This window comes from Pyrgilauda ruficollis, unplaced genomic scaffold, assembly GCF_017590135.1.
Source record: "Pyrgilauda ruficollis isolate IOZ18807 unplaced genomic scaffold, ASM1759013v1 scaffold31, whole genome shotgun sequence".
NCBI classification, from domain to species: Eukaryota; Metazoa; Chordata; class Aves; order Passeriformes; family Passeridae; genus Pyrgilauda; species Pyrgilauda ruficollis.
In genome coordinates, this window is record NW_024524489.1 from 8,835,632 (window position 1) to 8,859,070 (window position 23,439).

General features: G+C 49.4%; 1 protein-coding gene across 1 annotated transcript in view; it reads left to right on the forward strand.

Annotated features, from left to right (window-relative positions):
- The window catches only part of GALNT14 (polypeptide N-acetylgalactosaminyltransferase 14), a 95,017-nt gene that overhangs the window by 66,031 nt on the left and 5,547 nt on the right, over positions 1-23,439 (forward strand). Inside the window, exons 6-13 of the mRNA XM_041474024.1 lie at positions 1,323-1,444; positions 5,784-5,871; positions 6,494-6,578; positions 7,942-8,045; positions 12,373-12,499; positions 15,003-15,095; positions 16,396-16,479; positions 17,536-17,680. Coding sequence (XP_041329958.1) covers positions 1,323-1,444; positions 5,784-5,871; positions 6,494-6,578; positions 7,942-8,045; positions 12,373-12,499; positions 15,003-15,095; positions 16,396-16,479; positions 17,536-17,680 — 848 coding nt within the window. The remainder of the gene's footprint in view (positions 1-1,322; positions 1,445-5,783; positions 5,872-6,493; positions 6,579-7,941; positions 8,046-12,372; positions 12,500-15,002; positions 15,096-16,395; positions 16,480-17,535; positions 17,681-23,439) is intronic.

A 23,439-nucleotide genomic window follows, 5' to 3' on the forward strand; every position in this document is an offset into this window, starting at 1 on the left:
TTTGGTGCAAATCCAAGGCGTGTGTCCAGGTCAGTGTTGGGTTGAAGTGACTGAGGAGGGGAGAAGGTTCTTTTCTCTGTGGATTCTTTCTGCAGAGGATTTCAGCTCTGCAGGCCTGGTGACAGGGTGGCATCAGGCCCCATGGGTGTAAGAGACATTCTTGCTGTGGCAGGAGATTAAGGGAGATCTCCACAGACCTGCACCTCCTTCTCAGCTTTCTCCCCTGTCTTATGGGGGTACTGTGTGCTCATCTCCAGCACCTGAGGGACCTGCAGTTATTGGTGCTCTATGAATCAGCCACAGTGTGGGAACTCAACCTTACCTTGCTGAGTACATCACTTAAACTGTGTCCTCCAGGGGCTGCCAGGGTTTGGGAAGGGCAGGGGTGGGTGAAGAAGAACGTACCTACGCACGAGATCTTAGGAGTCACAGAGAGAGAGATACAGGGAGATGCAAGTCTGCATTGCAGGAGGAGACCTTGGCAAATTCTGGATGCTCCAGGCATCACGTGTTCCCTCTACAGCTCACAGGCTGTTGCTTAACCCCTTTCCCCTAGGGAATTTTGGTGTGAAAGTCAGTGACCTCTTGCTGTGAGTGACACTCACCTGGTGTGTGGCTGCTCCCTGAGGTCCCATCTCTCTTTATCTGCCGTATGTCCCCTTGTATTGCCCTGTTTCTCCTTCATAAAGAAGTTCTGCTCCCTTTGAGTCACCTGTTTCCCCTCTTGTTTGATGCGCTCAGCAATCCATTCCCATCTTCAAAGATTCCAAATTCACCATCATGACCCTGATAAATCGAGCGCCTTGAAAAGCCAACCTTCTTTCCTTGGTGGAAAATGTGTTCCCATTGAGCTGCAGTGCCCTCAGAGTGGGAGAGAGATCTGGGGGTCACTGGGACACAGAAGGGGTTGCAGCAGGAAAAATTAGTAGTCTGAGAAAAGCTTAATTCCAGTTCAGAGTGTTCCCACCCTGAGCTCCTCTGTCCCATTCCCCACTGCCTCACATCTGTGTTAGATTTGTTGCCTGCAGAGGGTCATGAAAGCATTTTGAGTCATGTTTTGTCCCAGAAGGTGACAGCAGAATTAATTGTGCAAACTACATATTGGCATAAATGCCATAAATCAGTAACCTTGGTGGAGCCATTTATTTCTTTGGGGATCTGAGGAAATGCTTGGTATACCTTGCAGCCCTGGGAAGGAGACAATGAACCTGGGCCATGTTTTATCTGGGTGGGATTTAGGCAGGTTAAACCCCAGGAGAAGCACGAGTGGAAGAGGCTGGGGATGCTACCCCGCCATCCTGACATGGTGTGTCCCTGAACAGGTCTGATCCGGTCCCGAATCCGAGGGGCAGACATGGCAAAAGCAGGTGTCCTGACCTTCCTGGACAGTCACTGTGAGGTGAATAAGGACTGGCTGCTCCCTCTGCTGCAGAGGATCAAAGAGGTGAGTGCTCCTGAGAGACCAGAGTCACCCTCAGGGAATGCATCCTGAGGTCCCCCTCCTCTTCCTCCCAGTGGGTGTGACCATCCAACCATAACCAGCTGCAAGCAGGCATCCATGTAAGGGGTACAAAGAGGCCTTTTGGGGTACAAAGTGACCTTTTCTGGTCTTCCACCCAGCAGGCAGGTGGGGTGTCTGTGTGACTGGGGGAGAATGTGGGTGGGTGGGACAAGGTGTCTCTTGGGGCAGTGGGACTCTAACTGGGAAGCACAGGTTGAGTGGTGATAGGGGGATACGTGGGCAGTGCTCCAGCAGAGATTTTAATTAGGCTCATGTAAAATGCTCTGTGATGATGATTTAAGGGAGTGACGGCTCCTTGAATAGGGGCCGAATTTAATTTCATGCAAATTAAGCGCTAATAAATTGATTTAATAGGATTTAAATTCTGCTGATTTCGGAGCAGACAATGACATTCTCCTTTCTCTGGCGGCGACTCTCTCGCCAGACGTGCATACAGAGGCTGCTGGCGCCTTGTCACTCGAGTCAGGGGAGCTCTGTGCCCGTGACCTGCTGGCAGCAGAGTGCAGGGATTGATGCACCATCTTCCAGGGTGTGGATGCACTATCCTTTCCCTTCACTGTGCGTTGCTCTTTCACCCTTGCTGCACCTCTGCTACACCTCTGGCTCCTGATGGCCAGTGTTAATTACTCAGCAATTTTAGAACTCCTGAGTTGCATTGACATAAGGGCAGCTGAGGAGCAAGGGGATGCTGAGGTGGTGGGTCATGGAAAATCCTGCCTGGCTGGTGTTCACAATGCCCCTCGCCTAAGGCATCCTGCTTTTCACCCCTGCAGATGTGACAGCTGTGATGGCTGGGCTGTGCATCCCCTCTGTGTGTCAGTGATGGGACCAGGGCAAGGGGGGCACAGCACCGGGTCAGGTCCCTCCACGTGGGCGAGGGCAGTCAGTGCTGCTGGCACTTGTAGCACTGTGCTGGAGAGGTCCCAACCTTGGTTTGCAGGCTGAGACACAGAGCTGCTGATAGATGGAAATGTGATGGAAATGGTCTGTTCATATCATTGATCGTGGCTCCAGTAGAGTTATGAGAACACATGCTGTGATATCCCACTGGAGCCTCGTGGCTCGCCTGTCCAGGGTGGGATTTACTGCTAAGCTTTACAGCATCACTTGTTCCTCTGAGCTTTTTAAAGGCAGGCATTCCTTGCTTTTTGCCAAAGCCCTGCTTGTACTTCAGTAAGGAGTATCCAGAGCAATTGCCTCTTTCCCAGGCAGAGCTTTTGATGTGTTTTGTCAGGAGAAGGGCAGTGAAGGCAGCAGGAAGGGGGTTGGCAGATCTGCTTTCCCACACAGCTCCAGGATGGTGCCCCATGTATCCAGGACAGGTGAATGTGATTGCCATGGACAGCATCACCATAGGAGTTCCAATGCCTTGTGGTCTGAATGCAGCATCAAACACACACATCACCTCTGTGAACTCTTCTGGATTGAATCTTTCCCCAGCTGGAAGTAAGGCAGTCTCTAAGCTTGCAGTGCTGCTCATGCTGCCCTGACCTTGCCCAGTATCTTGCAGCCTCAGGCAGCAGGGGAAATGTACTACAAAGAGTGTTGAGGAGCCTGCAAAGCCAGAGGGGTCCCCACATGCCCGCTTTTAGACTGCTCACAGAAGCTGCAGGATAAGGGCAGAGTCCTCAGGCTCCTTCTTCCAGGCCCACCGTACCCATCCTTGCCAGCAGGGTTAAGGTATTGATCAGTGAAGTGTATGAAATGTTACTGCTGCCACCTTCAGGCTGTGCTCTAGCGGTGGGCTCCCTGGCCAACTGCTCCATGAGGATCAGCTGCCTAGGAGGAGCATTTTCTCATTCTGTTGCTCCCAGGAACAGCCTGTTTTGAGCTAATGTGCTTTAAGTTCCAAGGAAATGAGTGATGAGTGCCTCAAGGCACACCCATCACTTTTGCCACCACAGCCCAGACACCCCACTCTTTGCTTCTCTTATTTTCTCAGCCAGAGCAGCTATTCCTGCCACTTTCCGTGGTGGGAAGTGCCAGAGCCCATGGGTGCCACCATGCACCCGTGTGGAGGTGCCCCTCGAGCTCCACCTCGAGCTTTCCCAGCAGCTGATGGTTTTATGTAACCAGCATATGGATTTGGAGACAAGCAGGAAGAGCAAGGGATGGAGTGTAGGGGAAAGAGAGAGGGTCTGGGGGATCTCAGCCCTGTGCCTGTCTCAGGGAGCAGCAGTGATGGTCAGTGTCTCACACCAGCATGTTTGCAAGCACGTGGCTGAGAGTGTGGGCCCAGGCTCTTATTTTACTTATGGAACAAATATCTCCAAAGTCATTAATGGTGGATTTCAACTGAATAACTTTTCTAAAAATGTAATTATCCATCCCAAGGTATTTTTACAGTATGACTCAGCAAGCTCATCCCAGAACTGGATTTGCAAATGGCACTGGGATGAGCCAGTGAATGGTGACCCCCAACTCCCAGCTCAAATACCCCCAGCCTGCTGCTTTGCTCAGAGAAAGGAGACCCATGAAGGGCAGCCTGCCTAATCTTTGCCTAATCCTGCTATGGGGACAGAGGAGCAGCTGTAGCCTTTTTGGTTGTCCATTACAAGGTCAGGATGTGGAGGCTGAGAGTCACACTGCAGCCAAGGCCCTTCTCCAAGGCTGAAATATATCTGTTATCTTCAGGAGCATTTTCAGAGTTTTTTCCTGTTGGTTTAGCTCCATACATTGGTGTGTTTGAGAAGGGCGTTGCAGAAATGAATTCTCAGGTTTGTGAGAGAGAATTGAAGGTTTGGGTGTTGTTAATATTAACATGCCCTGATATGGGTGGGTAGCAAAAAAACCAGAAAGATGAAGCTGCCTATAATAAGATCTGGTGCTCAGCCCAAAATAAATCATAGCAACAGCACTGTGCTCTTGAGCATGCCGTGCTTTTCTCTTGAGGGTCAGAGAGACCTTCATGAAAGCTGAGCAAATATATATGTTCCCAGGACCTGGCAGGGAAAGTGAGGCAGGGAGAAGACAGCACTGCTCAAGGTTAGTTAGCATTTTGCAGTAGTGCTCTCAGCCCAGATGTGAAGGGGATTTTCTTACAAGAAGTTGTGGTGTGCAGTGAGTAACAGTGGAATTGAAACTGGGGGTGGGTGTCAGCTAGCTAGAAGTGCTCACCATCAGTAAGATGCTTGAGGGGCAGGTTTTAAATGAGTGGATGCAATCCTTTCCCTGCACTGCTCAGCACACAAAGCAGATGCTTTGCTTAAAACCTTCCCCCTCGCCTCAGGCAGCTGAAGGATGCTTGGCTGTACTGAGTTGTGGCAGGCTGGGGGACGCTGTGCAGCAGCCAGGATAGATTTGGTGGGTTTGAAAGGCTCACCCTGCTTGGATGTGGCTTGTGTTTCCCCGTGCAGTACAGAGGTGCAGCAGACTTTGCCCTTTTCAGTGAGATATTCGACCCACAGAAAGTGATGGTGAGACCCCTGGCTTGACCCTGTAATGGAAATACCAAGTATTTGTCATGCTCAATTGGAAAATCAGCTCTAGTCCAGCTCCCAGCTCATGGCCTTTGGTTGCTTCTTCCCACAGCTGCATTTGAATACTTCTTTGTCAGGACTAATTTCTAAAACAAAGTCTTTCCCCAGTGAGAGAGCAAGCCCGAGTGTGCTCGGATGCTTTGCTTTGTATAGCTGTGAAAAACAATTTGATCTGGTGAGGGTAAAACCTTGAAGTTTGAGCTATAATTGGAGTTTGGGATTTTTGAAAAGAAAAAGGGAGATAAGAGACCAGTCAAAGCTGTCAGAGTCTCTTCCTCCTGTAGATATTTTTGTTCATAACTGTTGGTATAATCTCTTTGCCCATAACAAGATGTTAATTAAATCACCACCAACTATTTTGAATAAATCAGGTCTTTCTTTTTTAACCCTTTCACAACTTTGGCAAAACTAACTGTACTGCCGTAGTTGGTGCATTTAAAAGAATACCCATATTGAAGCTATTTGGCTGTGTTTTTCCTCTGTCATTTCAATTGCCTGTTTGTCATTGACTTCTGAAATCCAGTTAAAAGTGTTTAAGGGAGGTGAAAGGGGAATATTTTGGTGAATTTGTAAAAGGCAGAAGGAGCTTTGCACCCAGCCCAGCTGGCTGCCAAGTACAGGCACAGTCTGAGGAGGAGGAGGCAGTGAGGGACACTTGTCCCTGACAAAACTGAATGACACCAATGTTTCCAGGCACTTGGTGTCTCCAGGAGTTTGGAGCCCCTTGCCCAGTTTGAATGGTGTCATCTGAAGTCACGGGTGTTTTTGCTTCTCCTTTGCAGGATCCCACCCGGGTGGTCAGTCCCGTTATTGACATCATCAACCTGGACACTTTTGCCTACGTGGCAGCTTCCTCAGACCTCAGAGGAGGTGAGTCCAAGCCTTGTGCACGTCCTGTGGGCATCCATTCCGTGGTGGGAATGTGCACTGGCCTTTGCACCACACCTCTGTCTCCTGCTGCCTCACGAAAAAGCACATGAGCGCTGCTCGGTGCTGCTCCCAGGCTGGGTGTGGTGTGAGCAGTGTGCTTGCTGCACTGGATGAGGTGGTCAAGAGGAAAGAAGGGTCATGGCAGAGCCACCCTGGGCAGCACTGGAAGCGACAGGAGATGGGAGATGTCTAGGCAACAACTGGAGGATGAAAGTGTAGTGCTTATTAGTATGCCTGTGCTATTTGGAGCACACAGTATCCATCAGAGCGTGCTTCTGTGTGTACAGGGGGACTAGGTTTCAGCAGCAGCTTTAATTCTGACTTTGCCTGCCTTTGGAGCACTTGACTTGGAAATTGTAATGCAAGGTGCTGTTTCTTGTTCATATGTAGTAGTGAAATATGTTAGGCATTGGACTCTTCTCTCAAGAGCTGCGTCTCTGTGGCTGAAGTCATTTGAAAGTGGGGAAGATGTTCCATCAAACACAGCTTCTGCAGTCTGCATTGCCTCCTAATCCATATCAATTTCTAATTTCCCCATGGCACTTCTCTACTCTGGTCTTAGGTTTTGACTGGAGTTTGCATTTCAAATGGGAGCAGCTTTCCCCGGAGCAGAAAGCCAAACGACTGGATCCCACCGAGCCCATTAAGTAAGTCTGGAGGTGGAAGGAAGCACCTGCTGGGGCAGGACAGGCTTCTCATGTGACCTCACGTGTGTCCCCATGCTCCACAGCAGTGTGCAATCTCTTCCAGGACAGCTCTGAACTTCTAGTACCTCTAGCAAGCTCCTGGCTAGCCTGGGGTTTGCAGTGCAGTTTCACATTCCAACACTGAAGCCTTGGAATGCCACAAAGATGGAAGGGGTGTGTTTGTGGTTACTGGGGTTTTGGTAGTGGTAAGGATTATGATTAGGGGAACAGCCCAGTGCTGTAGCAAACTGCTTCTCTCAGTTCAGCTACCACTTAAGAATAAGGCAGTGTCCTCATGATAAACTTGGTGTCTAGCCCAGCCTTCCCAGGTCAGCACTGCTCTTCTGTACCTCACTGAGGACTCCTCAGAAATGGGGATGTGCAGGGGAGGGAGCACAGCTGACCAGGAGAGGAGGTGCCATCTGTCCTCATGCCGTGGGATGGAGGGGTCCTTCATTCTGCTGGAAATCTCTGCTGGCAGCAAGCCTGGTGCTGGTGTCTGCAGCCCCAGACAGGTGTGAGGCGTGGAGGACTCCAATGTTTGGGAAGCTCAGGGCCTCAGAAGGCTCCCAGGGGAGAAGAGCACTGCTTCTCCTTAGGATGCTGCTGTTAACAGGAGCTCTCACTGGCTTCCCAAAGGCTGGCCTTGCATTCCTGATCACTCTGCAATCACTGTGGAGATTAGCCTGGGCACAGCAATCACCCCAGCTCCTCCCAAGCCTGTCCTGAGGCATCCACACTGTCTCTAGTTGAATGGAGATGGGACTTGTGCCAGCAAACAGCAAGGCTCCTCAAGCTATCTTCTGGGTCTGCCCTCCCCTCCTCCACGGGCCTTCTCTGTGCAGTTTTCTTAGCTAATCTGAAGAAAGAAAAATAACCCTGGTTTGAAATAAAGATCACACAGCTAGTGATGGCTTTTAAAAAGCCCTTCTGAATTGGCTCTGCCTTCCTCTCCCCGGTGGAATGGTGCTCTTAATAGGCTGGCTCCAGGCAAAAAGCCCGTCTGAGTGAATAACCCCCGAGTGCTAAGTGCATTTTTGATGCTGAAGCCTACAATCAGGGCTGTCAACTTTGGGCTTGTAGGAGTTGTGCTGACGGGTGCATTAGCCAGTCATTAAGTGCCAGGCAATTTATGATTGGCAGCAGAACACCAAGGCAACTGAAAGAAAGGCTCAGATGCATTTTGGGGTGTTTTGTCCTTTTCTTGGTGAGAAGGTGATGTCCTGGTCATGGAAGAGGAGGCAAAGGGAAGGGCTTCTTCTGTGCATCCAGGTGCTGCAGCAGTGCTTGAGGGTGTGTCCTCTTCTCCTTGTCCATTCTTCAGGACACCCATCATTGCTGGGGGGCTCTTTGTGATCGACAAGGCCTGGTTCAACCACCTGGGGAAGTACGACAGTGCCATGGACATCTGGGGTGGAGAGAACTTTGGTGAGTTGTTCTTCATCCTCCTGGGCCTTGCTGTATTGGCTTCTTTCTGAGTGTCATACTGGATGGATACAAGGTCATTTCAGGCTTCACTTTGAATGTTCTGGGTGGTTTCCCCCATTTACATTGATAGGTTGTGGTCTTAGGAGAGTGAGAGATCCAGCAAGGACAAATGATGGGAAGTGAGCAATTGTTGGCCCTTGGGACTGCCTGCCTTCCATGCTGCTTTGATTTCCTGTAGGTAAATACCTTCAACCACACAGTTTCCAGCTTTGGTGTGACCAACAGATGAGAGAACGCTACATGCACCCTTCTATTCCTTCCTGATCTTATTTTCGCCTCAATAAAGCAAAGAATTTATCTTAATCAATTCATGACAGCATTTCCAAGCTATGAACTGAGGTATCAGTCCCTCCTTGAGTTGGCAGAGTACCAGGGCTGCTTATCCATTCCTGTATCCCTGGGTGGCTGGGAGCTGCCCAGCTCTCTCTGATACTGTCACTTTTCCTGCACCAAAAAAAAGGGTTGAGCTCACCTAAATTCTGTCACCTCTGTGCCTTATCATGGGACAGAATGGATGTAAAGAAATCTCCTGCAAGCACACTTGAGAGGGCACATGAAAGAGGTAACAGCCTGTCCCTTGTCCCCTTGTCAAGCAGAGCTGGGTCGGGCTGGGCTGTTCTCCCTTTGGAGCTGCAGTGATGCTGTGGATCAGAACAATAGACTGTACCCACAAAAGAAGGGGGAGGCACTCGATGTCAGGCAGGCAGATCAGAACCTGGCTTTAATAGCTTGCACCTCTGGGGAGTGGGGCTAGCCAGGAAGGAAGGCTCTTGTGTCTCCACACACACAGCGATGCTGTCAGTCATCCAAGGGAGCAGATGCTGCTGCCTTGCAGTAATCCATCCACCGCCTGGCACTGGTGTTTCCTTCACATGCCCTGTCCCTCTGGCTATATTTTATTTATTTCTATCTTGTTATGCAGTAGGAATCTCTCTCTTTTCATGCTTTCTCTCTGTGCGTGCATGTCTTGCCTTTGAAGTGACCCAAAGTACCTGAGTGGGGTGGCTGTGAGGAAACCTGGGAGGGGAGTGGCAGCCCTCCCCCTCCCCTGCTGGATCAATAGCCCAAACAAAGCATTCAAGAGGGGAACTAGGCAGGAGAAGAGCAGGAGAAGAGCTGCCATGCTGTGCCTGACCTGCTGTCTGTCTGTGCTCGTCACTGGTCTCTGACAGCAGCCAGCAGGAGCTGCTCCTGGGATATGAACAGTGACAGGACAGCCTGCTCCTGGGAGAAGCTCCATCCTGGCAGCTTGTCCCATGCCCTGTAACAGCAGGCATTGTGCTCCTTGTGCCTGGTTATGACCCATCCTGCAGAGGAGAGGTTTCCCTTACTGGTGCTATGCCCTAGGAGGCTGGTCCTGACCAAACGTGCACTGGCAGGGGTACCACAGCTTCCTGTGACAAAGGAAAGCAAAATCAAGGTTAACATTGCAACAACAAAGTGCAGGTCTGCATAGCAGCAGGGCAGATCCCATCTTGCCCCTTTTCTTGGAAGCAGAAGTGTGCCTGGCTCACAGCTCCACCTCCTGCAGGTGCGGCAGTCGAGGACAGTGTCCCATCTCTCCTTTGCACCCTGCTGGCCCTGGCCAGCTCTGGGCAGGGAATGGACAGCAGGAGCTGACCTGCTTGTTTTGGGCACTTGCAGTGAACCGTGCTCTTCCTGGTAGCTCAGTCCTGAGGAGCAGCACTGCTGTCCTTAATGTTACTGATGGGACAGCTGGAGGGGGCTGGAGGCTTCAGGCAGAACAAAAGTAAGCGTGTTTGGCTTTGAAGGAGAACACCACAGGAGGTGTTTTGCATCTTAAATGTACTGAATTCCCTGTAGAGGAGTAATGGCAAGAAGGACTTGCAGGCCAGCAAGAAGTGCTGGAGGTATTTTGCTGAAGGAAGGCCGAGTCCAGCCCAGCCCAGCGTGTACTGCTCACATCCCCTCCTGGGGGTCACTTGGAGGGGCCACATGCACTGACAGCATCTCCTGAGGGTCAAGGGAAGCACGCTGTTGGTTCCTGCTCCCCTGGCTCCTCTGAGCTGACCCTGTACCATGCTTTAGTTGGTGCTTCAGTTTGCCTTCCCCTGGGGCACTTAGCCTGTCTGGAGATCTTGTTACCTGCCATGGATAGCTCCATGGGTGATCCCTCCCTGTGGAACTCTGTGCTTTTATTGTTCCTGCTGTACCTGGGGCAGGCTCTGCAGGGTGCAACTAGCCTGAAGCAGAGAGCTCAGACTCCTCAGCATCTCCTGTGCACTGCGTCCTCATTCCAGTTCACAATACACAGAGATGACCTCTTCACTAGGCTTTGAAAAAACCAGGCAAGGACTGGATGGTGTGAGTCTTTCAGCACACCAGGGAGCTGCTCTTCTCCCAGGCCGAGCAGAAGGACCAGAGGAGGGGAGGGCAGCTTGCAGCAGCCACGCTGTGCTCCACAGCTGCTCAGCTGGTTGTCCCCTTGTATTGGGCGCCCTTATGACTGACACAGCAGTGCCAGCTGAGAGGCCAGTGCTGTGACACACAGACAAGTGACAGCAGCAGCCACGTGCGAGGAGAGCCAAGAGCAGCAGCTCAGAGTGGCCGCATCCTGCCATAATCTCATTTCCCTGCAGCTGTGATTAAGCTTGCTCCCAGTATAGCACCAGGACATGGCACAAGGGCACGTTTTATTGGCCTCTTAATACCCAGCACTGGGCAAAGTGGTGAGGCTCCAGCTGCTGTTGGCAGCTCTTGCCTGTAAACACGGCAGTGAAGGGAAGGGGAGGGAGTTTCTGGGAAGTAATAGTGCTCCCTGCTGTGCTTTCCCACCCTGCCATTGCTTATCCCTGCTGCCAGGGCCAGCTGTTGGGGATGGGATTAAAGCCTTGAATTTTGGATCCAGGCATCAAGGCAAGAAGGCTTTGCAGCTGTGTCAGCCTTCCTTTCCATCAGCTCAGGAGCAGGCGGATGTGCTGGGAGCGGGATGGGAGCAACATGAACCTGGATCCCCCCTCTGCAGCAGCTCAGGGCTGAGCCCTGTGTGCTCAGAGGGCTTTGGAGCTCCAGGCTCCAATTGGCCTTTGCTCCCTGAAGCTGTGAGCTGTTCTTGGAGGAATGGAAGCTTTGTAAGCCAGCAGTGCCTGCCCTTAGAGGAGGAGGAGTCCTGTTGGCACTGCCCAATTCCTGCCACAGGTGCTTGTCTTGCCAGCATCCGACCTGGGAACAAGTCATCCCTGTGCTGGCATATATGAGGGGACTGCTGGGAGCACAAGTTGGCAAAGACAATGGGTGTTCTCCTGTCTGAATTCTGTAGTTAAATGGGGGGGGGCGGGGTGTGAAAAGGAATTATTAGTTTTGCAGTAGATACATGCTACATATAGCTCTGCACTGTCAACAGATGATAAAATAGGATTCAGAGAACTGCAGGAGCATTTTCATTTTAATTTCATTTCTTTTCCACGCCGGTTCTGTCTGAGCATGACTGTCTGACAATAGAGCTACAGATTCATAGCTTCATAAGCATCAGGACCAGATGGACCCATTAGATCAGCCATGCTGCTTGCCCTTCCTACCTCATCCAGCTCCCTGCCAAGAGCTTTATAACTTTGGCTGTCAGTTGTGCCACAGGCTCATTTTCCTTGAGAAGGGCCCTGTGGGCCAGCCAGAGAGTGGCTTGCAGTGACTGGGAGACATTTCCCATGCTGACAACTTATCCAGATTTTTGGGATAATCCCTCCCCCTGCTGACCTTTGCTTCTGTGAAGGTGTGTGCTTTACTTGATTGGCGCTCAAGGCCCAGAGTACCTGGGCAGGGCAAGCTCCTGTCCATTTTGGGACAGGTGATGGGGGCACAGCTCTCTGTTCACTTTGCAGAGTCAGTGGTGGATTCAGAAAGATAATGACAGTTGTAGTCATTAATGGAGAGAATTCATAGCTTCTGCTGGTGAACTTGAGAGCCCTTTGGAGGCAAGTGACTCTGAAACAGGCAGTGCAGAAGTAATAAGGGAGGCACAAAACTGCTGAGAGGATTCTGCAGTGTATGAGAAGGGACCTGCTCACGGTCTCACGCTCACCATTGTGATTGCACCTGCTGTGCTAGAGGCAGGTTTCAAGTGCACTGACTTCAAACAGCTTGCAAAGAAGCTTTGAAATGTGCTTTTAAGGCCCCTGTGACTAGGAAAGCTCGTCTGGTAATTGATTTACCCCAGTTTAATGTTGCAGAGGATGAAGTAAGAGCTAACACCAGGAATCAGACTCCTCTAGGACAGAAAGACAAAGTGCTGAAGCTGCTTCTCTTACAGAAATCTCTTTCCGTGTGTGGATGTGTGGAGGGAGCCTGGAAATCATCCCCTGCAGCCGTGTTGGGCACGTCTTTCGGAAGAAACATCCCTACGTCTTTCCAGAGGGAAATGCCAATACATACATCAAGTAAGTGGTTTGTACTTGCTTTGGGGTTTTTTTTGTGAATTAGCCTTGTAGAGAGAGCGGGGAGCAGAGGAGACAGGCAGGAAAGTTTGTTTGGAAAACTTTGAAATATCCTTGGGCAGGAATTTCTTGAGCTGAAGAAAATGTAAGTCAATACAACTGTCCCATAGGATTTCTCCAGTGTCGAGAATATGACAGAAATAGGACATTTATATGGTAGCTTTCATCAGCACAGAAATGGAGGGACGGCCCCAGCACATCCCTGAGAGCTGGCTGCTGGGACATCAAATGGTTTAGACCTCGAGGCCATCAGAACACATTTTAAATGACCTGAAATGAGGCTGCCAGCAATGTCTGTCAGTAGCCAGTGACCTTAGCTGAGGGCTCAGTGTGGCTCAGCTGAACCAGAAAATTTGGTTCCCATTGGCTCTCCAGGATGGGAGGCACACATCTTGCTGGAGAGGGTGGTTCTGGATCCAGGCTGGTGCTCTCTCCTGAGCAGAGGCAGCAGTGGGCTGCACCTGGCTGGCATGGACACCGAAGGGACTGCCAGGGCATACCAGCTGAAGGGCACCTCTCCTCACACGCAGGAACACAGCTGAATCAGGTTCTGAAAGGGCTGCCTGAAATGGGCTAAGGTCCTGGAAACATCAGACAAAGAAGGAGGAAATCCAGAAGTGGGAATAGGCATGGGAAGGATGGTCAGAGCAGCCAGTGAGGTCAAGGAAGGATTTCCTCCATTTTTAGAGTGTGAGGCTGAACGTTGTTCTGAAGTGAATGACAGAGAAAAGCACTGGGGGCACTTACAGTAAATGCAGGGTTGTTTCTGAGCTAACCTGCAGCTGTGAGTGCTTACACAGCAGGCTTTCCTTTTAAGTGGGCTTCCCACTGCCTGAAGGCAGCATTTGTGAAGACCCAGGTCTGCCACAAGGTTCCTGCTGACCCAGGCTCTCTGCAGCTCCTTCAGCCTTTGCTTGAGACAAGGGGGAGTGCAAATGACACCTCTCACTGACACCTGTGATTTCCAGGCACACAGGGGGTGGAGCAGGAAGGCGATCCCTGTGACGGGCACAGGGCATCATCAAGGAGCAGAGCACAGATTTGAGAATCACTAGGAGGGCTCTTGCTTTCAGTAGTGAAGCAAGACTACTTCACAAAGTAGTCAAAACCTCCCCTGTGAGAGTCGCTGCAAACCTGAGTGAAAAGGTGGCACCTGCCTTGCGTCACCTGCAGGAGGAGCAAGGGGAGCTCGAATGGGCACAGCTCCCTGCCAGGCACTGGCCTCTGGGGACTTCGGGGACGTCTGTGTCATGCCTGGGTGTAAGCCTTGGCACTTGGCACTTGGTGTTTCTTGTAAACTCAAATGAGACCGGGAAGCCAGACAAAGGAATCCTGCACGCTGGGGAAGGTTAGGTACAGATGTAAACACTGATTTAGTCATCTCTTGAGCAAGAGCACTTAGACTATTGCCTCAGAGAGAGAGAGAGAGGAGGAAGCCCATGAATCAGCAAGGAACTGAGAATCCATCTGGAGGAATGTACCTGCAGGCATCAGGAGCTGGGATGTTATTAACCTTAGGGTATCTATCAGCCTTAATGTTATAGTGTATAGACTGAGAGGAGAAGCAGCTCCTGGCAACCTGATGTTCTGTAGCACTTCTGTTTAAATAGAGGTCTTAGCAAAAAATATCTCCACCTTTCTGCCAGATACTGATTGCTTTTCCACAGAGCCCCTCCTTTAGAGTGAGAGACAGCTCAGGCTCCAGTCTAGTGCTGGCTTCATGTGCAGAATAATCATTTTCTGGGCACCTGGGACTTGGCTGGATCCAGAGCCTGCCAACAGCAGCTTAGTGGTGTGGCAGCAATAGCTTGGAGGCATTGGCCTTGGAGCAGGAGACTGGAGGACTCCCCTGATATGGGCAGGGACAGGGAGGTAGGCATGGAGCAGGAAATCCATTTGCAAGAGGAGTTAGAGCCAACAGAAGATTTGCTGAGGTTCAGAAACCTTCTGCAGACACCTGGCTGATGTGGGAGAGCGGCATTCGTGCTGCAGCACTGTGCTGGGGCCACTTTCTCTTTAAGTTTTGGATGCTGAGGTTTGCCTCAGTGAAATCCAGGAGTGCAAAGCAGGAGAGTCCATTCAGGATTGAAACAAAGGAAATATTTGCAAATCTTCTGCAAACTTTTCAGATCTCCATCCCATCCACTAAATAAAACCCCAGGCACTCCTGCCTTGGAGATGATGCTTAAGACAACCTTCAGTTCTGGGTGTGGTGGATGCAAAGCATCCAGCTGAGTTTGAAATGGCGAATTCTTCATCCAAGCTTTATTTGGCCCGATGTGTTTGGTCCCTGGAGTAATGGGAAGGAAGGAGAACCTTGTGTACTAGTGAGGGATGGGCTGGCTCAGGGGGGGCTGAGGGTGGGAGGAGGGCAGGTGGGTGGTGCACTGTGGAAGGTTCACCTTGCAGGCCCCTTGGTTCCAGCGTGTCCCGTTGCCTCCCGCAGGAACACCAAGCGCACAGCCGAGGTGTGGATGGACGAGTTCAAGCAGTACTACTACGCTGCCCGGCCCGCAGCCCAGGGGAGGCCTTTTGGGAAGTAAGGATCCTCCTCTGCTGCCTGTGCCCTGCCTGTGCCCTGCCTGCTGCAGTGGGTGCTCGCAGAGACGTGCCCTGCTGTGGAAACCCGCCTGCGCTGCTTCTGTAGTGGCAGTAAAATATTGATGAGGGGCACGTGCTACAGCAGTGAGGTGGATAAAGTGCCAGGTTAAGTGCTGTGCTGGTTTATTCCAGTGAGTGAAGCAAACCCAGGTGGGGGAAAACCCCCTCTGTCTCTGTCCTGTCCTTGGCATTACATAGAACTACTTCCGATCCCGGAGTGGAGTTTGGTAGGGAGAGTCCAGTGGTGTTGGTGGCATCAAATCATCAATTTTTTGGCCTGCTGATGCTTTGTTGGAAGGCAGCAAGCATTTGTGTGCAGGGAGTTTCCCATTCGTTCTGTGAGGAGTCATAAATGCCTCCTTATCAGGAGGACTGTAAATATTTGTGTTGCATTTCTCATTTTCACATATCTTTGCCTTGGAAAGTTTCCTTCAGATTCCAGGGCATTCTGAGTCCAAACTTGAATTCCTTGTGGCCACTCTTCAATCTCCAGGATAAATAATTTGAGGTCCTGGGGTCTCCCCTGTTTGCTCTGAATTAATATCCTGCTCCCTTCCATCAGCACAGAATTTAGTAGCAGCTTTGTCCTCTGCTTAGGGTATAGAGAAGTTGACCTGTGTGAAAAGGAGGTACTGGAGGCTTCTGACTATTCCATAAAAGCCAGCTCATAACAGCTCCACAGGTGTAGGCTGGCCCTGGGAGGAGCTGGAGTTTTGGAAACGTCACTGTACAGCATGGTCCTTCAGCAGAAATTTTGTCCTAATTAATAAAAGAAAAAAGTATTTCACTGTATGATTAACTTCTGCTGGCTTACGAGCCTGTTTAGGTACTCTTGCAAATCAAGGTGTAGTCCTGTAAACCAAGAGTAACTTAGAATAGCAAATAGCATATTTTAATTTCCTAATATGTTAATATGTTCAGGTAAGGACTATTGCATAGTAGAATACATTTTTTACTAATAATTTTTAAATGACTGCGCTCTTCCCTGCATCTTCTCAGCTCCAGACTCCTTGTTAAAATGACAATATGTCATCATGCCATTTTACCAAGTGAGACCTCCAAAGAGACAGAGATCAAAACAACTGCTCAAGCTCCTACAGAGAGAAACCAGAGCAGCTGATGCTCCTGCGTTTGCTGTCTGTGCATTTCTGATGGGTTTCTCTCATCCTCCCTCCTTGTTGTGTTGGGTCTCACCTTCATCATTTCCACTGTATCTCTGTGATATTTTCTTCCCACAGCATCCAGAGCAGAGTGGAGCTGCGGAAGAAGTTGAAATGCCACAGCTTCAAGTGGTACCTGGAAAACGTTTATCCCGAACTTCGGTACGGATGTGCCATCTCCACCTGCGTCCAGCAGGCCAGTGGGATGCTCCATCCCTCCCTCCTGCCCCCCAGAGACATGGGCACCCCCTCCCTTGGGCTTCACAGGAGGGCAGAGGGAATTTTGTGCTGCACAGCTTGCTCACAGAGTGACATTCTGTGATATCTGCTTCCTCCAAGCTCTTTGCTGCCGGGCTGGTGAGGGACAAAGCATCAGTTATTCCCATTTGCTCTCTGGAATTCATTAGGTATCCTCCTGCCCGTGCTATGGAACAGGTTGTGTAGGGAAATAAGAGAGTTTTCCTTATGAAAGTATCCCAAGGCAGAAAATCCACTATAGCTTCTGCTGTGGTGTTTCAGTACTTAATGACTCCTCCTCAAACAAGCACCTTAATTTCCAGTCCTTTCACCCTGTTCCATGACACTCAAGGCTTCTCTGTTGTAAAACCATTCACCCTAGGATTTTTATGACTTGTGTTCAGATGGCTCTGCCATGCTCCTAGCCCAATGCTTTGATAAATATTGTTGCTTTTTCACAGATATCTTTTAGCTACCAATTTACTCCAGAAACCATTGCATTTATTCCCCTGGTTCCTATCAAGAGCCATCCTCAGAAAGGATGTAAAGTTCTAGAGAGACCTTCAGGGACCTGCTGGTGCAATAGCTGAGTGCAGAATCGCTGTGTGAAATAGATGACTTATAGCCATTTTCTTACTTCTTTTTTTTGCCACGTGTGGCATTGCACAGCAGCGTTCACAGGCAATGCCAAGGCTCTGTGACAGTTTGTTATAAAGTTCCCCTCTCCTGTAAGCTGAAGGCTGCTCACAGCCTGCTCCTGGCTCCTCTGGTTGCCTGGTGCAGTTATTTATTTTTTCCTCTTACAAAGGTCAGCCATCCATCTCTGAGCACTGCTCTGCAGCGTCCCTGTCCATGTGCTGCTCTCAGTGCTTCAGTATTGTGGTAGCCCTCATCTTCTGGAGGTGAAATGGTGCAGCCTTACCCCACAGAGCCTCCCTGTGCATGGGGCAGTACAATGTTGTTTTCACTCTGTTCCCACAGGATTCCCGAGGAATCGCTCTATCAGACTGGGATCATCAGGCAAAGGCAGAGCTGCCTGGAGTCACACAAGTCTGAAGACCAGGAGTTCCCCATCCTGAGCTTAAATCCTTGTAACAGCAGCAAGGGCACAGTGCCAAAGGCACAGGTAAGATGTGTTGTGTATCCCCGTGGTGCTGGATGGGAAGAAGCCGTGGGGGCAGCTTCAAGATGATTTCTTAAGGTTGCTAAAGCTCTCCTGGAGGATTTACCCATTCTGCCAGTGTCTTTCCTTAGGCAGCCTATCATTAAACCCTGGAAACTCCACCTGACCTTGGTGGAGGCCCTGGGCAGCAGCAGGGATTGGTGCAGGAGCCACAGGAAGCCTGTCCCACTCATCTCCATGGGAGCCTATGCTGAGCTCTTCCCACTGCCCAGGAACACCACGTGCTGCTCATCTGCACAGATCAAAGGCAAAGAGAATTATAGCTTCCTCTCATCTCTCAGCCTTCTTTCTCTCAGAATGGACTGAGTCGCAGTGGCATTTGTAACTTCATAGTCTGCATTTTCTCAGTATTGGATTGCCCATTAAACTAGCGAGGATTTAATGAGGATGATCTCAGTTTTTTCAGTCTCACTGAGATGAGAAAAAGCTGTATGAATTGATGTTCTCAAAAGCACAGCCTGGGAGATTTTAGAGCCAAGAGCAGGCACATGTGCCTTGCAGCAGAGTTTCTGGAGCAAGACCCTGAAGACACACACACAACTTCAAAACTCACCTTTTTGATTTTGGCCATGTCAGTAAGTTCTGTGTTCCCATCTATAAAACAGGGAGGATAACAATCCCTTGCTTCTCCATGGTTGCCATGAAATAATTCAGTAGAAAATGGTGTGGTGTGCACGCTTCCACTCGACTGTACATCCTTAACCCTCATGGTTACATATTCAAACCAGGTAGCTGTGCATATAAAAGGCCCAGCTTGGGGAGACTGCTTAAAATACCCCTGATTTGTGTGTGCAAACAAAGCATGTCATTATGTGCATCTCTTTCAAATGCAGTTGCATGCCTGTCTGTAGGCAGGAAATTAATATCTGTTTCACAGCATGGCAAAATCAACAGTGACTACTTGAATATTAGTTCAGTTCAGAAAATGTACTTAATATAATTGCAAGTGCCACACAGTAACACTTCTTACAGTTTCACTGGTTTCCATGTTCTAGAATTGGGTTTTTTTTCTTCCACTGCTACATGGACTTTTCACACAAACAACAAGCTGATGAGAGTAGGTCATCATGTTTTTCAGAGCTAGCTCTGCAGAAGAAAGGAAAAGTGTTCTAACAACAATAGCAACTTCCAATGAATCAGCTGTTTTAAAAAAAATATCTGGGAAAATCAGAATGAAAAATACTGCTGCAAGTTAGTGTTTCAAAATGAAATGGCATTGGTCTTTCTGAAATACCAATTTGATGTGGTATTTTAAAATGAGAAATGTCATGCCAACAAGTTGGATTGTTTCATTCCTACCAAACACATTTTGTTTTGACATTTCTGTGCTGTAAATTTTCAGAATTTTTCACGCCACGAACTTTTCATCTTCCTGTTCTGATTCTGCAGCAGTCTGCAATAGGTCAACACTTCCCACTGGATGGCAACTCTTATTTCTTTTGCACATCCAGGACTAACTTTGCAAAGGAACAGAAAAATGCACTACAAACAGATTGCAGAATGACTGTACTCAGTACACAGCAGGAGCAGAGAAAAGGCTTTCCTTTTTATCTTTCTCTGTCTTTCTAGGATAGTTCTTTGTTACTTGTACCCATGGAGAATAGTTCAGATTAAAGCAGGATATTTAAACTTTTATTGTGAATAGAAATTTATATTTTAATGACTCAGTTGCCACAGGACCACCTGAACTTGTGGATGACGTGGGTGTTACAGTCACCAGGCTGTGTAGGATTGATTATGCAGCAGTCCTGAATGCTACTTGGTTTTGCATTTGATATACCAGAATAGAGCAATAATCTTCACTTTTAACATACTGAAGTCACGTCTTGTTTACCCTAAGCTTCATTTTGTGAAAAATAGGCTTAGCTAAATCAAAGCTGTGCTTCCTTGGCATTCAGTAAGTACCGTGAAAATATCCTGGCTGTCCAAGTTCTTTATTATCACTATTATAGTAGCAATAATTTGGTTGCTTTGATTGCCTTTCTGTGGCTGTCTCCCTGCTGGGCTGCCCCAGCCCTTTACCAACATTACATGCATGAAGTCTTGAGACCGGGTGTGAGAAGATCTGGGCTGTCATGGTTTGAGGAGGAGAGGCACAGGAGCTGTCAGATGGCAGTCAACTGCTCTTTATTTTAGGTTTTTCTAACTGTAGTGTAGGAGAAGGATGTTGTGAGACCCCAGTCCATAGCTGGGGTAAATTGAGACAAGTATTCAGTGGTGAAATCAGACTTACACCCTTAGCAGGTCTCAGAAAACCTCCCTGGTGGTGCCTGGTGTTGGTCCTGAATTACTGAAAGGGGCACTGAGGCACAAGAAGATCCCTCATCTTTGTGTAGGAGAGCTCTGTCTTCTCATCCTGGGGATCCACCTGGCCCTTTCCTCTCCAGATGGCCTGGCAGTGGTCAGGGTGGGCTCTGTCCCCTGAGGTGGCTCTCAGAGGTGGTTGAGGACCTCAGGGTGGCTGTCAGGGGGCTCCTGAGTGAGTGACAGGCAGAGATGTGTGTGCAGTGCCCATCCTGAGGGCACAGCAGGCTCTGCCTGTGCTCCTGCCCACTGGAGCCTCGGCACTCCGTGCCTTGTTGCGTCTCATTTGCTAAATGAACAGATTGATTTAGTTTTTCACGAGAGAAATGCATCTGAGGGAAAATAATTGATCATAATTTTGTCCTCATCTATCTAATGAGGATGTGAGTAGTTGGGTTGTTTTTTTTTCAAACTGAGTGTCAGTTGGTATTAGTTCATAGAGTTTGGAAAAGACATCTGACTGGGATTTATTTAAGTCATTAGCAGCTTCAGGAAACCTGACATGCTTCAGATAAAAAATCTGAAGATGCTTTGACCTGGATATAACACATGTGTAAGCAGTTGCTGCAAGAAGAATGTAAAGCTCAGGCATCTTTTAGACAAGCAAGGAGACAGGAGAAAGGCTGCAGCATCCATTTCCTGGGCCTGCACCCCAAAATACCTGGGGTTTGCAGCTGAGTGGCTGCCACTGCATGACCTTGACTCCTCTTGGGAAGGAAAGGCAGTGTGATGGTCTGCCTGGTGTGGCTTTGGTGCTCATCCCAGCTGGCTTGGGGTCCTCTGTGTGCTGACTAGATCTGCCCTTTTTTTGGAGACCATTTAGCATCTGTCCAAACTAAGTGAGCCTCCTGAGACATCTCAACCGCAAACATTGTCTTCTGACCCTCCTGCCCTCAAAAGCCTTCGTTCTTCTCCTCCATGGACATGACCTGCCCCAGCTGTAGGCTGGCTGGAGCTGTGGGAGCCAGGCTGAGTGAGCAGAGCAGGGGGGCAGCAGTGTCATCTCTGCAGCCAGGTTGTCCTGGGCACTCGTGTACTTTGCTTTCCCTGTCCTGAGACGTGTGGAAGTGCCAGGAGTTGTATCCCAGGGTCTTTGATGAGGGCAGCACTTCGGTATCCTTCGGTGACTCATGCAGTCACGTGCCTTGGGAAGCCCTTCCCTGGGATTTTAAGAAGATAATTGGATAATTAGATTGTTCCACCTTCTTCAGAAGCACTTTTCTCTTGCTCCTACCCCTGCTGTAGGGCACGGCTGACCTCTCGCTCGGCAGCGCAGGCCTCGCTGTCACGGAACACTGGCTCCCGTGGGACTGCTCCTTCCCAGGCTGAGGGGCTCCTTGCTCCATCTGCCAGCCAGGCTATGCCAAGCCAAAGGTCACTCTTGAAAATAATTTCCTCAATTCACAGTAATGCTGAGTAACAGTGACAGGTGCCGGCTCAGATGATGCTGAAGCCTTGAGAAACAGTCACAAGCCTCAGATGAGGGGCTGGTGTTATCTGAGGCTTTGGAGGAAGGGGGTTGCTGGTTGTGCTGTGCAGCTGGTGATGCTCTCTTCACCAAGTCCACCCTCTTCCTCCTGGCTCCACCACCCCTCCATCTTTGCCTTCGAAAAGGCAGGAAATCTTCATGTCAGTTTTACCTCATAGATCTGTTTTTCTTTGGTTCTGGGTCAGCTCCAAACCCTGATGGCATCTCCTCAGGCAAGTCCTGAAGCCAGGCTAGCTCCTTGCAGGGCTCCTTAGGAGTACCGTGTGCTGCCCCATCCACCACAACTTCTGCTGTGCTGGCCACATCAATGTGCCAGGGATTAGGAGATAAAGTAGTTCCTCATGGAAAAAAAAAGGAAAAAAAATTAATCCAAACTCATAAAAATAATGGAAGAGAAGCGTAAGATAAAAATTTGTGTGGCTATGGGTATGTATTTTAACTCAAAGTCTTTCATGGATTCTGTGGTGTTCAACTGACTTCCCTCCTCCTTCCCCTTCAAATTTCTTCATTTTCTGCATAATTTTCTTTGGCTTTCATCTAGGGCTGAAAGGGAAGGAGACATGATTAGAGCTGGGTATATAACATTTTCAACAGGACTGGCTTCCATAAAAAGCCATTCTGCCAAGATAGATGAGCAGTGTGAAAATCTGTCAGCTGAGATAAAGACAGTGGAAGGACAGCCTGGGGGCAGGAGGGTGGGATCCAGTGTCAGCTGTGGAACTGCTGTACACATCCAGCTCTGGAGCCCTCACTTCTTATGATGAACAACAGCTTAGGGAAATGGTTATCATTTCATATCATCACCCTTCCTATCGCAGGGTCCACTGCTGGATGAGAGGATGGCTCTGCCTTGAGAGGATGTGAATGTTCTGAAGGTTTGAACATAGCCTGATCTGGAAAAAAAATAATGGAGAACCTCTGGTAGGAGCAGCCTTCCATGAGATAACCTCAGTGAAGCAAGAAGGTTAAGGTGTCAAAACAAACAAACAAAAAAGTCCCATGGCCTGGGTTAGTTGGAGACTTCAACATATACACAAGTTACAGCATTAACTGGCTGCTGCTGAGGAGCCTCATGGGTGCAGCTTCAGCCCTGTCCTGAACTAAAATGACCAGCAATTGGTTAAAAATGTAAAGCAGGTTTTCCAAGCAGCTTGTAGCAGCGTGGGTGCCAAGAACAGATGTTGAAGCTTGCCCCGTAGGGTTTGGTTCTTCACAGATGCTGGACTAATTTGGCACCTGATTTCCCAGGCTGGTGGTTTACACAGCAGCTGGCAGCGTGCGTGGTTGGGATGTCTGGAACATGTGCACTGTGGGATCAGGCAAACCCTGCTCCATATGACAAAGAAAAGTGGTTGCTACAAGGGTGTGGATTGAGGCTTTGAAAATGAGTGCTTGTTATGTACCCAGATCCTGGGTGGCTCTTGCTGAGGAGCCTGTGGGCAGGCTGTTCAGAAAGCCAGGCTTGATTTCCATGAGCTGCTGGGGAATAGTGGGCTAAGAAGCACAGAGCATGAGATCACAGTGTGAAGTCCTTGTGGAGCTGGGTCTGCTGTGCAAAAGCATGTTTTCCCTTCCAGGTGGCTAAGAACCTGAATGAAAGTGGGATTTATATTCCCAGGAGTTAAATGTCTGTAGCTGTCTGTTTTGAAGTTGAGGAGAGGAGTTAGAGCTTCTGACGGTGACAAATACCAAAGGACTGGAAGCGTGTCCCTGCTCTAATAACTCATGCTAATGCAACCCAAAACCTCCACCATTCAAAGTCAGAGGCACTGCAGGCATCCCAGCTCTGAGAGTAGGACAGCCATTCTTCACATTCCTCTCCAGCACTCAGAAAGGGTTGAAGTTTCCCAGGAGCCCCATTTTTCCAGCCCCAGCCTAAGAGCCATATGTTTGAGCACTGCCTTCCCCT